We start from the raw sequence: 15,841 nt of genomic DNA on the forward strand, positions 1-15,841 counted from the left end.
GACTCCAGGTTGGTGGGCTTCACAAAATGTGCCCACGTCCTCCTGGCTCCCACCTCACGCTATGCTTTGGGGTGACAGTCCTTCAGCCATGACAGGCTGTGGACACTGGATGGGGTACTGGGCTCGGCTGGGCCTCAGTTTCCTCATCTGTAAGGTGGGTAATGGTCAGTTGAGGGCAACAGGAGGACATTGTGAAGGGGTCCAGTACGCAGCTCCCCCAGCCCCATGACCCCCGAGTCCCCCTCAACTGCCTACCTTCATGGGATCCATGTTGAACTTCTTACGCCCAATGCATAGCTCCTTCTCCTTCTGGGCCAACCGGCTGCAGACACAAAGATGTGAGTCTGGACTGCCCCTAGGACCCCAGGGCTCCCCCTCAATGCCCAAGGATGCTTTTCTCAGCTAGAGCCAGCTTCCCCCAAGAACCTCCAAGTTGGGTCCTTGCACCCAGAGAGCTTGAGACATGCAGAGTCCGGGCCCCTCCCAGAGCTACTAAATCAGACTCTTCCCATGGGCCCTGGGAACCCAGAGCTGCCCACCAGGGAAAGCATTCAAAGGGCTCCTGTGCTCCAAGTGGGGGCAGGATTACAGGGAGGCTGGGGGTGAGGGCACAGGCTCTGGGGCCGGGCTCCTGGTGCAAATCCTGCTGCACTGCTTTGTTAGCTGAGCCACATCAGGCAAATCACTTTATCTCAGGGGACTTAGTTTTTTCATCTCTAAAATGGGGATGAAACCATCCCATGCCTCCCAGCATTGTTGAGAGGTTCAAGAGTTCAAAACAGCTTGGTGGTAGGTGCTGCGTAAGTGTGATACTGTTGCTGGAGCCGGAACAGGGCACCTGGAGATGCAGGGCAGCCATGCGCGTGCCCATGTTTGCCTGCGTGCATGTGAGGGGTGTCGGGCTCAAATGGTGACCAGAGGCATTGGAGACCAGGGGGTGGTGGGAGCAGGGTGTGATTTCCTGAGACACATATGTAGGAGTCAGTGCCTGGGGCCTTAGGGAATTACGTAGGGACCAGAGTTATCTCTTTCTTTTTTTGAGAGAGAGACTACGAGAGAGCACCAGTCGGGGAGGAGGGGCAGAGAGAGAGGGAGAAACAGACTCCCCACTGAGCAGGGAGCCCAACGTGGAGCTCCATTCCTGGATCCTAGGATCATGACCTGAGCTGAAGGCAGACGCTTCACTGACTAAGCCACCAAGGTGCCCCACAAGTGGGGAAACTGAGGCCCAACTGGGGGGCAGGGACCCACCCCAGGTCACAGAGCCAGTGGGACTCTCCCCATAGCAGGGGCAGTGGATGGCACCCTAGGGGGGGCGGTGAGGTGCTCCAGCCTTGGCCTTGCCATGGGCCAGGCTCTGTCCCCGTGAGGCCTTGGCTCTTCCTCCTCCTCCTCAGGGCTGAGTTCTCATGATACTCCTGGCTGACAATTGATCACTGTCTGGGTCAGGGTGGGTTGGGAGAGACTCTGTGTGGAGGGGTTGAGGGAGGAGGTGTCTCCCAAGAGAGGGGGCTGCTGGAAGTGCGGACCAGGCCAGACCACGTGGTGGAGTCTAGGGCCCTCCCTGTTCCATCCTGTCTCCACCGCCTCCTCCTCCAGGCGGACCCCTGACTTCACCAGGGCCCCAGGCCCAGGCATGGCCCCTGCTCCCTCATGCTGGTTCCTGGTGTGTGGCAGCTTCCCAGGGGCCCTTGGCCTAGCCCCTCACCTCTCCTCCGTGGTCTCGAAGCAGTCAATCTGGGCAAATACATCTGCGATCTCATCTTTCAGCTTCTGTGGGGTGGCAGGGGGCACGAAGGGTAGGAGAGTCAGGGACGGAGGCTGGGGTGGAAGGGGATTCCTGACCCCCTCACAACCACTTCCACCCCTGGGCATGACCCCTGACTCCACTGAGAGACCCTACCCCTGTAGATCCCTTTCCCAGATGTTTCTTATCCTCACAATCCCATGCCAACCTGTTGCCTGTTTATACCCAATTTCCGCAGGCTCCTGTCTTGGGGGAGGTAGTCCCCAAGGCCCACCTTTCGCCCCACTCTATTTCCAGCCTTCGATTTCCCCTCTGCAGCTGTGAGGTCGTCTGCCCTTTAACTGAACCCACTCGACAAGCCCTCCTCCACCAGGTGCCAGCTTCCTGAAGCACAGCTTGGAGCCCACCCTTTCCCAACTCCCTCTGTGGCTCCCTACTGCCTCCCCAGCCAAGGGGCTCGAACTCCCCACCTCAGACTAGGCTCCAACTCCTCTCTGGCTTCCATTCCCCATCCATTTACTCTGTCACTTGCCCTTGACTTGGTCCTCGCTCTGTGGCAGGAGCTATGGGTATACCAGGGTGTCAGACAGTAAGGCCACCTTCTCAGGGACCTTGTAATCCCAGTGGGATTTCCCGAAGAGGACACTGAAGTACAGGGTGGTGAAGTGACATGTCCAAGGCCTCGTTCCAAGTCCATGTCTTCCCCACGCCCCTTAAACCTCCGGGGCAGAGGACCCTCTAATTCCGCCAACCATGACCATTGGGCAGACAGCAGAGGGGCACCTGTCCAGCTTCCTCTTCAAGGCTGCACCATGAGCACCTGGCAAGAGCCCCTAAAGCCCACCCAGCCCTTCCTCATCTTCCACTGGAATCTCTGGGGTGAGAGTGATCCCCAGGCTTGTCTGGGACCCCAGGGGCAGCGTGGGGCCTGGAGACGATACCTGAGCCCAGTCAGCATCTGTCCATGTGATCTTGGCCAAGTCACTGAGCAGCTTCCCCACGATTCACTTGCAAGTGTTAATTGAGCACCTACTGTGCTCTGACTATTGAGCTGGGGATATGGTGGTGGGCAAGAGAAACCCAAGCTTTCATGGTGGGGTTGGGATCATGGTGCTCATGGGCAAATGAAATGAGTGGGCAAAAAAGATCAGAGTAGCTACACTTGAGCAAGCACAGTGTAAGGGACAGGCTTGTCCAATCACCATGTGGTACCTGAAGATAATGGAACATTGTGTGTCGATTATACTCAAATAAAAAAGAAATAAAATGATCTGAGTTATGGTATAAGGAGAGCCTGGCACATGGTAGGTCTCAGTAAAATAGTTGCTGAGTGAATGACTTTGTATCTTCTGCTTTCTCAGGTATATAGGGGTGGGGAGTAGGGGTGGGGTCCTAGCCACAGCCAGGGGTGGGTCAGGGCAGTCTTTAGGAGGTGGCACTCGAGCTGACAATGACGTAATGAGAAGGAGGTGCCACAGAGAGAACTTGGGAGAGTCCCAGACAATGGGATTTTGAGTTCTGCGTGTGTGTGGACATGTGGACACATGTGTGTGATGCAAAGGCCCAGGGGTAGGACTGAGCTCAGCACATTTCCAGGAACAGAACCACGGCCTGCCTCAGGGGTTGCTAAGAATACGATGAGGAAACGTCTGAGCAACTGGTGCATTGGCAAGTGCTTGGCACATACTGGTGTTATCTTGACGAAATGGTTTAAATTTTAGGGGGATGAAACTAAGGCCCAGCGTAGAGATGAGAGCTGACGGGAGTAGAACCTGCTGTGCCGTGAAGTGTATAGAGCACCGGGTGGGGCTCAGCACACAGTAGCTGCCTCGCCTATTGCCCTTCCTCCCTCCCCCATGCTCCTGGCTCTCTCCAGATCCTGGTAGCTGGGCCTGGCAGTGGGGAATCCCCCCCTGGGATTCTGGTCTCCCCATTCCTGGGGGCCGGGACTGAGGTGCGGGCTGGAGTCCGGCCCCCCTGTCCGACCAGTCTCGGGTCAGGGGTGAGTGGGGAGGTGTGTGCGCTGTGGGAGGGTGTGTGCGTGGGTGGGTGTGCTTGGAGGGAATGTCAGCATGAACATGGGTGTACACACACCTGGATGTCTTCCAGAAGCTGCTTCCGGTGCCACTTGATCCGCTGCAGCTCCTCTGTCTCCCCGCTGCTCAGCTCCGTTGGGTCTGGAGAGAGAAGAAGCTGCCGTCACTGGCCCATTCACCACTGTCCCCTCCACCACTCGGCTCCAGCCACACAGGCCAGCCCTTGCTTCCCCAGGGCCCTCTTCCCTCCAGAAAACCATGGCTTCCTTGCCCTCGTCACCCAGGCTTTAGCCCAGATGTCACCTCCTCCAGGAGGCCTTCTCTGACTACCCCCTCAAAAGCAAGCCTTTCCTCCATCCTCCTGTTCAACCAAACTTGGTACCTTCTGGGTACAGGCTCCCTGGAACCATCTTGTTTATTTGCATCTTTAAAAAAAAGGTTTTATTTATTTATTCATGAGAGACACACAGAGAGAGGCAGAGACACAGGCAGAGGGAGAAGCAGGCTCCCTGTGGGGAGTCGCGATGTGGGACTCAATCCCAGGACCCCGGGATCACACCCTGAGCTTAAGGCAGCAGATGCTCAACCACTGAGCCACCCAGGCGCCCCTATTTGCATATTTTCTGTTTTACGCATTGTACTCCCAGCACCACGGAAGCAGGCACTTCAGTGTTGCTCACTGCTGCATCCTCAGCCCCTAGAAAGAGCCCGACAGATAGGCAGTACTCAAAATACTTGCATTTATCCTTCCTTGGGACTTTCATGTACTCTTTCCCTAGATCACCTGTTTATCACTTATCCACTTATTTATTTGCACAACCAGGAAGTGGTGTATCATTTTGCCTCTTATGCCATTGGCCAGATGGAGCTATATGACCACACCCAGCTTCAAGGGAAGCTAGGAAATGAGCTTTTAGTATGGTGGTCCTGATACCTTTACTACGTAAGATGGGGAGACTGGGTTTAGGGAGACAATTCATAGTTCCTGCCCCAGACACTGAGGCTCAGAGAGATGAGGTGGCCTGACCAGGGTTGCACAGGACAAGCTGTTGAGCCAGAGAGGAACTTGGATTGGGCAGGCTACAAAGCCTGGGTTTGTTCCTCATTGCCTAGAAATGAATTAAAGGAGACACATGGGTGCTGGTATTCTGTGAAAGGTGCTATGACAATTCCCACCCTGGGGTCAGTTGACGCACCTCTAACCCATCGTGCTTCCTGTTCCATCCACAACATTCACCTGATCAAAAACTCTCCACAGACTCCCTATTACTTAGAGACAAAGTTCTCATTTGGTCCTGGCCTCCCTACCCAGCCTTATTCCCCACTATTCTCAGAAAGCACCTGAAAGTCCAGCCTGCCTGCTCCTCACTGTCCCCAAACTGTCTCTCAATCTTGTTTCCCACTTTGGCCTCTGCAGCTCCTCCACCCTGGGATGCCTTCTCCTGTCTGCTGTCCACATGCTCCCCAACTCTTTAAGTCCTAGCTCTAGGGAATACCTGGTCCCATTTCTTTAAGATTTTGCGAGGATAGATATTATCCCTCCCAAATGAAAGCAGAGAGACTATTCAGGTCTCCCTTTCCCTACCCTTCCTTCTCATTGACTGAGAGCCACCTTGGGCTTTGTGATGGAAACTGGGTATGGAGATGGGGAGGCACAAAGCAGGTATTCAGTATACAGGGGGCGCCCAACACATGTATAACGGGTGCCATGTTGTGCCATCAGCTCTCCCCTTCAGGACCAAGGCACCCATTCTCTTGGAGCTGGGGGTGGGGTTGGGGGGTGGTTTGCTGCTGTCACAGCTGAGTTCTTCCCCAGGAGCTTAACTCAGCCAAATGGAGGTGCCTCACCCAAGGATATGCCCCTCCCAAAGGACAGCCCACTCGTGAAAAGCCAAGACCTTTTGCCTAGTGTATGGACCTCTACCAGTATTCAGACCCAGACCCTGTTGACTGAAGGGGAAGCTGGGTCTCCAGAACAAAGGGTCCTGTAATGCTGGGGCAACTATATACAATAATGATACATTGATAATGACTGCCTTGGCCAAGCAGTCAAGGTTGGTCTGTGTGACCCACTGAGTCATAAAGTCAAATGAGCACAATCCTTCATAAGTGATTCACTCTCCACAGGTGTGAACAGACCCAGAGGGCTCCAGTAGGCACCATGGACAGGTCACCCAGGCCCCTCATCTCACACTATGTCTACACACACTATGTCACACATCGGTAGGTCCCTTGGGATCTTTCTAGCAAAGGAGCAAAACACCTGAACTTGGTTCCGGAATGAGTGGCTTCCTGTTTGGGGCTAAGTAAAAACTGGATAGCTATTGAACCACAGTCCTGTTCGAAGGTGTCCTGGAGAGACAGAGATGAGAAATCCTCCCAAGGGCAGAACCGTGGAGGAGCACCTGCTCATCCATTTCGTGGGCAAAGAGCAGTGGTGCCAAGTAAGGATACACAGGCGTAGGTGGTGTGAAAATTAATTAAAAAAAAAAAAGTCTTTTATAAGGAAGCCCGAAGGCCAGCAGGGGGAGCTCTCACACACTACCACTCCTCCTCAACTCCAGATGCAATGGGGGGGTTGGAGGTGGGGACATGCTCCTTGCAAGTGGGAAAGATTTCAGCTCCTACTTTACTCTCCCAGCAGGAGGAAGGAAGCTTTTCTCTTCCCTCGGCAACAGCCCAGGGAATGGGAAAGTCACAGCTCAGCCCATGAAGAGCCACTTCGCCTCAAGCTCCCAGTTAGCTCCACTGGACTGTTCATAGCAGCCTTTCCAACTCCCCTGAGTTCCATGAAAGAGCCTCCTCTCCTTTGTTCTGTGGACTAGCCTGGGGTTTGGCCGTAGCTTGCTTATCCTGGATCACAGTTCTGTACTATTTTGGAATAAACCCATCTTTGCTGGTAAAAAGAACTGGCAGTTTTATTTTTTAAGGTTAACGAGGGCCAGGAGAGGATGGCTTGACTTCTCAGTCAGAGGCTGGAAAGAAGAAATAAGATTGGAAGATCAGGAGCAGAGAGGTCTGGGGGAAGAGCTAGTGGATGGTCCCTCAGGAGTGGACACGGAGGGGGAAGATTTTTTGTTTTAAGATTTTTATTTATTTATTTATTTGAGAGACAGAGAGAGAGAGAGAGAGAGAGAGAAAGGGCAGAGGGAGAGGGAGAGAGGATCTCAAGCAGACTCCCCACTGAGGATGGAGCCCAATGTGGGGCTTGATCCCACGACCCTGAGATCACGACCTGAGCCCAAATCGAGAGTCAGATGCTTAACCGACTGAGCCCCCCCAGGCGTCCCTGGGGGGTGAAAATTTTTGTGAAGCACACTAACGTTCCCCAGCAACCACCCACCACAGGAGAGGGCCTGCTCCACCAAGCAGATGGAATGACCCGGCTGGTGACCTCAGCCAGTCTCTGACCAACCGGCCCAGTGTTGGTGCCAGTGATCCATCTTGACTGGAAGCCACACGTACTCTGGACACGCAGTGGCCCTTACTTCCCACAGAGCCCCGGCCAGGAAGTGTCCTCACCGACTCTTCACCACCAGAAGCTGCCGGCCTGATGGAGCAATGGAGCAGCTTCTGGAAGGTGCAGATGAGGTGTCAGCTTGGAGCCAATATCCTGCTCGGATGGGGCACCGTGTACCAGGATGTAAGATATGACTGTTAGATAGTGTTCTGTCCCCAAAGGTCACTGACATGGACCCAGAAATGAGGAAAGGCTCCGTGTACCCTCCTCCTAGTGACCCACTTGGGTGTTTTCATCTCTGTCCCTGCAACTCTGAGCTCGGCTGGCTGGAAGATCCTGGTGTCATTTGTACCAGGAGACAACGCAAGGGTCCCATCAAACGTCAGATCAAAAACACCTACTTTATGCCAGCAGCACAGCATAAATTATGCCTTTTAATCCTCACAGCTCCTGGAAGTGGCCAGGAGCCCAGGAGGCATGTTGACACGCAGCTGTCTCTCTTTCTCTCTCTTGCCCTCATGTCTCCCCCCTGCCAAGCCATGCCCTGTCCGTCACCTTTTCCCACTGCCCCACCTGCACGCAGACCACAGGTGGGGCCCTGGGTGACTGCAGGGCATCCCCGTGTTTCCCTGCCTCCCCTCTGCACCTCCAATCCAGTCTCCCACGGCATCCCATTGTTCTGGGGACAAGACCCCAGGTCTATAGGGCCCTCTCATCCCACGGGCTCGCCCCCATCCTCAGCTCACACGGCACCATCCTGTGCCAGGCCTGAGGCCTCCCGGAGTCCTCTGGTTGCTCCCAGTGCGCCTGGTCCTAGGGCCTGTGTGCTTGCTGTTCCCCACGTCTGGAATGCCTTTCCTTCTCCCCTCCACCTTGTAGCTCCCGCTCATCCCCCTTAGGTGCCCTCCCGTGCAGCGTCTGGGCCTCTCCCTCGGGTCCCTCCTGTCCCCGCAGCAGTTCTGGAGACAGTTCTTCGTGGACAGCTCCGAGATTTGCTCAACAAACAAGCCGCACTGTCCCTTAGAGGGTGGCTCACTGCTCGAGCACCTACTAGGCGCTCCAGGCTCTTGCCGTCTTCTGTCTATCCCGTCTGATCCTGATGACAGCTCTGGAGGAAGGAACATCTGGTCTCATTCTATAGATGAGGTATCCGAGGCTCAGAGAGGTCAAGTGGCCAGCCTGATGTGACACAGCTGGAAGGTGGTGGAGCTGGGAGTCACCCCCAGGCCCAGCTAGGACTCCAAGGCCACACCCATGATGCTGATGATGGTCTGATGCCAGATATTTTCATGCAAATCATTGAAACCCCATCAGACACTAGCCCTGGTTGTCCTGACATGGAAATGCTGACCGTGGCTCCCTGTTTGAAAATGAAGGCCGGATGTGGAATGATGCCTACGGTTTGTTCCTCTTTCCCTTTCTGGGGGGTGAGAGAGAAAACAAAGCCAACTTCCTAGAGCTGGGGGGACAGAAGCACAGGTACGGGCCCACGTGTCCTCAGGATGGCAGGATGGCGGGGGCAGGGAGGAGGGGCTGTTGGCATTCCGTCTCCATAGGGCTTCTTCTGTGGCTTGACGGATGTGTCCATGAATCCTCCCAGGGCCCTGTTACCTTGACAGGATTCTGACCCCAACAGGTGGCCCCGGTGCTGTTGCAACTGTCCTGTGGAGCGCGGGGCCTTCGGACCCTTCACCTGTCTCAAAACTGGGGTTCCTCCGCATTTCAGCGCAGAGGGTCCAGATGGTTCGGGGAGGGTGCCAAGGACACAGAGTGAGTGGGGGGTGACAGGGACATAGAGTGAGAGGGCCATTTCTGATTCCCAGCCGGGTGATGCTGGCGTTTCAAGCCTTGGAGGTGTTTTTTTTTTTTTTCTATTTGTTTTTATTGAAGTTTGATTTGCCAAATATAGTATAACAACCAGTGCTCCCATCATCCCAGCAAGTGCCCTCCTTAGTGCCTGTCATCCAGTCACCCTAATGCTCTGCATCACTTGCCATCGGGGAAATACAAATCAAAACCACAATGAGATACCATCCCAAACCAGTGAGAATGGGTTTTGATGACAATAGTGATAAAACACAAACAATAATAACATGAGAAGGACAATAGCCACCACCATGAACTCACTTGACTCCTCAGCTTGACTCTGATTTTCAGGCCTCACAAGGGCCACTTTTGGACGACTGAGCCCACGTCTGCTGCAGGCTGTGGTTGCCCTCTGCACCCGTGCCCAGGCTGCGGGGAGTGCCCGGGGGCCCACCCCGACCACCTCCCCAACTCCTCCCTGCTTCCCCTTTGTCCTTCCTCTTTCCCATCATATTTTTAGAAATCATTCTGCTTGCAGCCTGGCTTCCAGGACAGCTGGCCTTGCTTCCGCTTTCCAGGGTGAGAGGAGGGTGTTCTCCTGGGGCCCCCCCTGGGGGGCAGAGGCGCCTCAGAGTCTCCGGCGTGAGGGGCACCCAGGCAGGAGGGGGTGTCTGGCGGAATGGCTCCGCCCCAGCCCCTGAGGCTCTGTGGGCGCCCGTGTGGCTTCCTCCCCACCCCCAGAACCAAGCTGTCTCTATTTTTAACTGCACCCTAGCCTCGCTGCACCAACCCCAAGTTGTTGTCTTTGGTCACGTAGGGGCTTTGCTGCCTGGACCTCTCAGCTTCCCAGCAGGCCCTGGGGGAGGGGGCTTGATCTGCTTCTTGGCAGGACAAGCTGGAGGAGGCCAGGTTGTCCTGGGGGAGCCCGGCCCCATCCTGTCTATGGCAGAGGTGAGGAAGCAGAGCCCACAGAGGATAAAAGGCCCATCATGACCACTGGTGGGTTGGTGCAGAGCTGGGCCCCTAGCCAGGTGGGGTGAGTCCCACCCCCCAATCATTCCCTACTTTCCCAGCTCAGACTGGGGGTGGAGGGGCCCTTATGGATGATGAATCTGAGCTCAGAGAGGGAAGTCACCTGGCTGGGGAGGAGCTTTGATTAAGACCCACTCTGGACAATGGGGGATGACCTTCCTTCCCTCCCTCTGACTCCTCCAGGAAGTTTTCCCAGCTTGTTCCCCCCCCTCCCAGGTGGAAGAAGTCGCTTCCTCATCTGCCCTGGGTCATTGTCTGCAGGATCTGTCTCCCCCTCCCCCCGCATCCTGGACCAGCAGCTCCCCCCACAGCTGGGTCCCCACTGTCCTGGCACAGCTCAGCCGGCACAGGACCTGCACACCGGAGGACTGTTTGCAGCATGAGTGAATGAATGAATGAATGACCCTATCCATGGAGATCTCAAATCTCCCAGCAGACCGCCTGCATTGACCTTCCTCAACCCACTCCCACCCAGGGCCAGCCTAAAGCAAAGTGGCAGCCCACCTTCTTGGTCTCCCGGAGCCTCCCACAGCCCGGGCTGACCCCTGCTCTCTTTCCGCTCAGGTTCACGTCCCTGGCCACTAACAGGCAAGTCAGCCCTCTCGTCCACTTCACCTCCATTTCCTCTTTATGGAGACGACCCTCCCTGTTCTGAAGGACCTCGGGCTGTGAGAGCAAAGTAATAATGGTGGGAAGACAGGCAGTGTGGGCTCCATGACTTCAGTGTCTCCTATCACCTCCCATCTGGCGATATGGGAGGAGCCAGGTGCTGCTCCTCACTGGGTCCCCTCTTGCCTTCTGGTCGCCACCTATGACATATCACGGAGCCCGTCCAGTCTGTGAGCCACCTGCCACCAAAAGCCCAAACGGGGTTGAAGGGATGGGTGGTTCTGTGTGTTCCCCAGAGCCTGCGGAGCCAGGGAGGCCGGGGGGCGGGGTCACACGGCTCTGCCTTTGGTTTTGTTGGAAGAAAGGGTTCTCTTGCTAACGGGGTGGATGCCATCTGAAGCTCGGGGACTGGACAGCTCCCAGCAGCCTCGTCTCCTGGATCTCCAGGCAATGCTGGGATATTCTGGTTGCAGGGCACAGAGGCTTTGTCCCTCTTCTCCCTGCCTTGCAGAAACGCAGCAGGATCCTGTTGTCTCCCCTACCAGCTGCGTAGACACCTCTCCTCTTTCCCCCGGACATGCTCCTGTTCACTGGGGAGGGTCTCCGCTGCTCCTCCCTGGCCTCCACCAGCGTTCTAGGCTTGCCCTCAGCCTCCCCACCCTCAAAGGCTAGACAGGAGCTTGAGGACCCTTGTGCCACCCAGACAGCCATTGTCACCAACATTATCATCCTCAGCTCTTGCACTGCTGTCCCTTCCCCCTGGAATATTCCTTCCCCAGAAACCCATATAGATCACTCCCTCCCCCCTCCAGGTCTCTGCCCAAATGGTGCCTCCTTCTGAGGCCTTCTCCAGCACCCTCTCCATCATCCTTACCCTCCTTGACTGTTCTTCCTCCTGCTTGTCACCTCCTGACATATTACATTAATACCTTTCCTGACAGTCTCCCCCGCTAGAGCGTGAGCTCATGGGAGCAGGGACAGGGCCTGCTTTGTTCACTGCACTCCCAGCTCTTGGAGCACAACTTGGCCCCCAGCTTGAGCTCATAAACATTCATTGCATGCTTCTGCCTTTCCCACCTTATATCTATTTACATATTGATTCCTCCCAGGGTCCTGCGAAGCAAGCACAATTGTCCCCATCTTACAGAAGAGGCAACTGAGGCCCAGAGAGGGCCCAGGTGCTTACCTGGGTGGCACAAGTCCATTCTGAGGCCTTGAGGAAGGGTGGCCTGTGCTCCTGTCGCCTGCTGAGCCAGCTGCTGCTCGAGCTGGCCAGGCAGAGAGGTGTCACCTCAGCTACATCAGGCCCCTTCCGGGTCGCCCCGCCCAGCCCCGTGTGGGGAGGAAGTCCTGTCTGCTAGGATCTGGTGTGTAGGCTCTTGACAAAGCAGCACTTCCTAAAACTGGCAGAGTTTTGTGTAGCAGGGACTCTGCATTTTTGGGTGCGGGCTAGGGAGATTTAGAGACAACGGAAACAAACAAAGGGAGGGATTGGGGGGATAAAAAGAGAAAGTGAGACAGTGGCACACCACGGGCGCGCATGCGCACACACGTGTGCAGAGAATGATGGCTGCTGGGGGACACAGCCTTCTCCAGAGGACGTCGGGCATTTACTTAGCAACGTCCCCAGATGTCAGCTGAAGGGTCACCCTTGGACAGCGGGGCCCCAAAGATTCTGCCCTACAAGCTCTCTTCCATCTCCTCAGCCTTAGGAAAAGGAAAATGGATTCAGTGCTAGGAAAGCCTTTGCTTCCCTTTGATGACATGCCTGGCTCTTTCCTGTCTAGTGACCAATTGGCAGTCTGTTTAGTTTCTCTTTTCCCCCAGGCTGCTAGGAAACTCAGAGTCAAATCCGAAGCTCCTTTACAACTGTTCCACTGTAGCACATGAACTTTGTGGCCAGACTCAGCTGTGTGGCTCTCAGCTCTGCCATTCGGGTCCTGTGAGAACTCCAGCAAGGTCACTTATCTGCAACCAGCCTCAGTTTGCTTACCTATAAAAGGGGAATAAGAGGAGTGCCTGGGGGCTCAGTCAGTTAAGCAGCTGCCTTTGGCTCAGGTCATGATCCCAGAGTCCTGGAGATCGAGCCCTGCATTGGGCTTCCTGCTCAGCGGGGAGCCTACTAACCCTCTCTGGCTCCTCCCCTGCCCGCACCTCTTGTGCTCTCTCTGTCTCTAATAAATAAATAAAATATATTTTTAACTTCAGGGTTATAGAAAAGAGGGTGGAAAAAATGTGCATAAGATGCTTGGGACATAGTGGGTGCTTAATGAACACTATCTTCTTTTCCTTTTGGTTTCAGTTTTCTTTCTGGTTAAAATTCCCAATTTAATGCTTGTGCCTTTTCCAGCAGGTTGATCCAATTTCTTTGTGGAAAAAAGCGTTGTGTAAAGAAATATCTATAAAAAAAAAATGCTCACTTGGTGTAACTGTGTGTCACACATGGATTTATTCGTCTGTTTCCCTACCAGTCTGGAGGCCCCATGAGGACAAGGTCACCTCCACGTCTTCATGTCTGGTAAAAGCAATGAATGAATGAGTGAATGAATAAAAGGAACATAGGAGAAGTAGTATGGTTGATGCCAAAGTTGGCTACACTTTCCACCCTTCCCTGTGTGCACACCCCTTTGTATGGTTACACTGCCCCTCCTCCTATCAAGAGGTGGAGTCTATTTCTCTTCCCATTGAATCTGGACTGGGCTGTGTCTGTCTCTGGCCACCTGCCTGCCCAGCTGCTGTGAGAACCGGCCTGGGCTAGCCTGCTGGAGGGTGGGAGGCCACACAGAGAAAAGCCCAGCTGTCCTGACTGCATCCTGTTGCAGCCTCATAAGTGAGTCCAGGGAACACCAAGAGAAGGACCACTAAGTGGAATCCAACCCACATGGCTGTCCCATGGAACTGTGAGAAATAACAGAAGTTTGCTGTTGTTTTAAGCTACCAATTTGGGGGGTGGTTTGTTACGCAGCACAAGCTCACCAGTACAGGTGAAATCCAATGCCTTCATGTCATTGAAGTGAAAACTGAGGCTCATTTCTGGAACATGCTTGACCAACTTGGATTAGTGGCCATCCTAGGTCCAGTCTTGTGCTCTCAGGAATCTTGGAAGCAGCCCCCTCCTGCCCTTGGGCTCTTGCATAACTCAAGGTCATTCTCTAGGAAATCTGTTGAAGTGGTCTCCAGAGGAAATAGATTTTTCTCTACACATTTGGGTCTGAGGCACAACAGCCCATTTCCTGGGTCACTTCAAAAACAGAAACGGGGAGGAAGGTGTCATTTCCTGTGCAGAAAAGTTGACCCAGCAAGACTGGACGGTGATCATTTACAAGGCCTGTTTGCAGGTTTGGCCTTCGCCTCGGGTCTGGGAACTTGGGTTTCCAGAGGATTCCTGCTATTCCCTGATGAGAGTGGCTTGCTGAGCTTAAACTGTGCAAACGCCGTGGGTCATGCTGAACCCTTGCTTTCTTTCTGGAAATCTGGAAGCGTGCAGTATGCTGGACAGAGGGTGCGTCCATGACCAGCTCCCAATAAAGAACCCTGGGCACTGAGTCTCTGCTGAGCTTCCCTGGTTGACAGCATCTCACATGCATTTGCACATTTTGCTACTGGAGGACTTAGTGGCTCCTGCGTGACTCCAGCAGGAGAGGATCCTTGGACACCCATGCAGGGTTTCCTGTGGACCTCACCCCAGGTGCTTTGACTGGGTTTGTTTGTACCCTTTTGCTGTAACAGATCATAGTTGTAGGTAAGGCTGTGGGCTGAGTTCTGTGAGTCCTCCAGGTGAATCACTGAACCTGAGGATGGTCCCCTTGAAATGTGTTCTAATGCTGCCGCCAGGCCCAGTGGATGTACTTTGCCCGGGACCACAGGCTGGCATCTGGGGCTTCCCGTTCTGTCTGAAGGGCTGGTCAAATGGTTCAGTTATTATTACTAACTCATTCTTTAAGACTCAACTCCAATGCCACTTCCTCCGTGAAGCCTTCTATGATTGCATCGCCCTTCCCTCTGTCCCCCTAGCCCTGGTCACGTCTAACAGCTTGTGTGCAGGTAGTCTAGGAGGGAGGGACCACTGTGGGTGGCAGTGGGTAGAATCAATAGCAGGGGAACTGTAGAGACCTTGATTCAAACCCCAACTCAGTGCTGGCTAGCTGTGAGAATTTCTCCCATCTGACACTTGTTTTTTTGTCATCTGCAAAATGGGGGCAGACCGAATTCAGTTTCTTTATGTGAAATAGAAAACCCAAATAACAATGGGTTAAAGAAATTAGAGGTATATTTACCTCTTATGAGAATGAAGCCTGAGGTAGGGAATATAGGGCTGTTCTCACAGAAGCCTGAGAATCGGGCATCCAGGCTCCCTCTAATTTTTTACCTCTATCCTCAAGGTCTCCTCATGGCTCAAAGTGGCTGCCTGATTTCCAGCCATTGTGCCTGAATTTCAGGTAGGAAGAAGGATGAAGATGGGAAAGGCTCCCCTTAAAGGCCTCTTCCTGAGGCTATTTCTGGCCTGGGATCAGCCCTTTTCCCTGAAATGAGGCTCTGCTTCTTCCATGTGAGCTATGTGGAGGTCCATAGTTGGTCCACAGTTGGTTATGGGACAACACACGGCAGTCCCCAGACATAGGGGACTGTAGACAACCAACAACAACAACCATCATTTATGAAGTGCTCACTACATGCCATGCACTGTTCTAAGTGCTGCCAATCCTCTCATTTAATCTTTTCTTAATCTTTTCCACAACCCAACAAAGTGTATTACTATCCCTGTTTAATAGATGTGCAAATTGAGTTCAGAGAGGATAAGTTACTTGCTCAAGGTCACACAGCCAGGAAGAAGCAAGCTCGGATTCAAGCTCTGTGCTGCCTGACTTCATTTGCACTCTGAACTTATGCAAGCGTGACTTCAAACATTTAGAAATAAGTTTAATGGCCTGCCCACCTCTCAGGGGAGAGGTAGGAAAGGTCCAGCACTTGAATTCTATTGTAGTAAAACCATGTAGATGATGCTTTCTGTGCCCCAAAAGCTCAGGATTCCTCATCTGTGTTGGTCACAGTTGGTTTGAGAGCAAGAGAGCTTGCAGGAGCTTAGGGCTGGTCTAATTCAATGACCTCATTTACATGTGGGATAACGGAGACCTGGAGAGAGAGGGTTTT

General features: G+C 53.9%; 1 protein-coding gene across 1 annotated transcript in view; it reads right to left on the bottom strand.

Moving 5' to 3' along the window:
• CYTH4 (cytohesin 4) overlaps positions 1-11,971 on the bottom strand; it is a 30,451-nt gene extending 18,480 nt beyond the window's left edge. Inside the window, exons 1-4 of the mRNA XM_055329484.1 lie at positions 11,877-11,971; positions 3,842-3,924; positions 1,709-1,773; positions 256-322 (exon numbers count right to left, since the gene is read on the bottom strand). Of these exons, the coding sequence (XP_055185459.1) occupies positions 256-322; positions 1,709-1,773; positions 3,842-3,924; positions 11,877-11,895 (234 nt within the window). The 5' untranslated portion in view covers positions 11,896-11,971. The remainder of the gene's footprint in view (positions 1-255; positions 323-1,708; positions 1,774-3,841; positions 3,925-11,876) is intronic.
• Between the last annotated feature and the right edge of the window lie 3,870 nt (positions 11,972-15,841).

This window comes from Nyctereutes procyonoides, unplaced genomic scaffold, assembly GCF_905146905.1.
Source record: "Nyctereutes procyonoides isolate TBG_1078 unplaced genomic scaffold, NYPRO_anot_genome, whole genome shotgun sequence".
Taxonomy (NCBI): domain Eukaryota; kingdom Metazoa; phylum Chordata; class Mammalia; order Carnivora; family Canidae; genus Nyctereutes; species Nyctereutes procyonoides.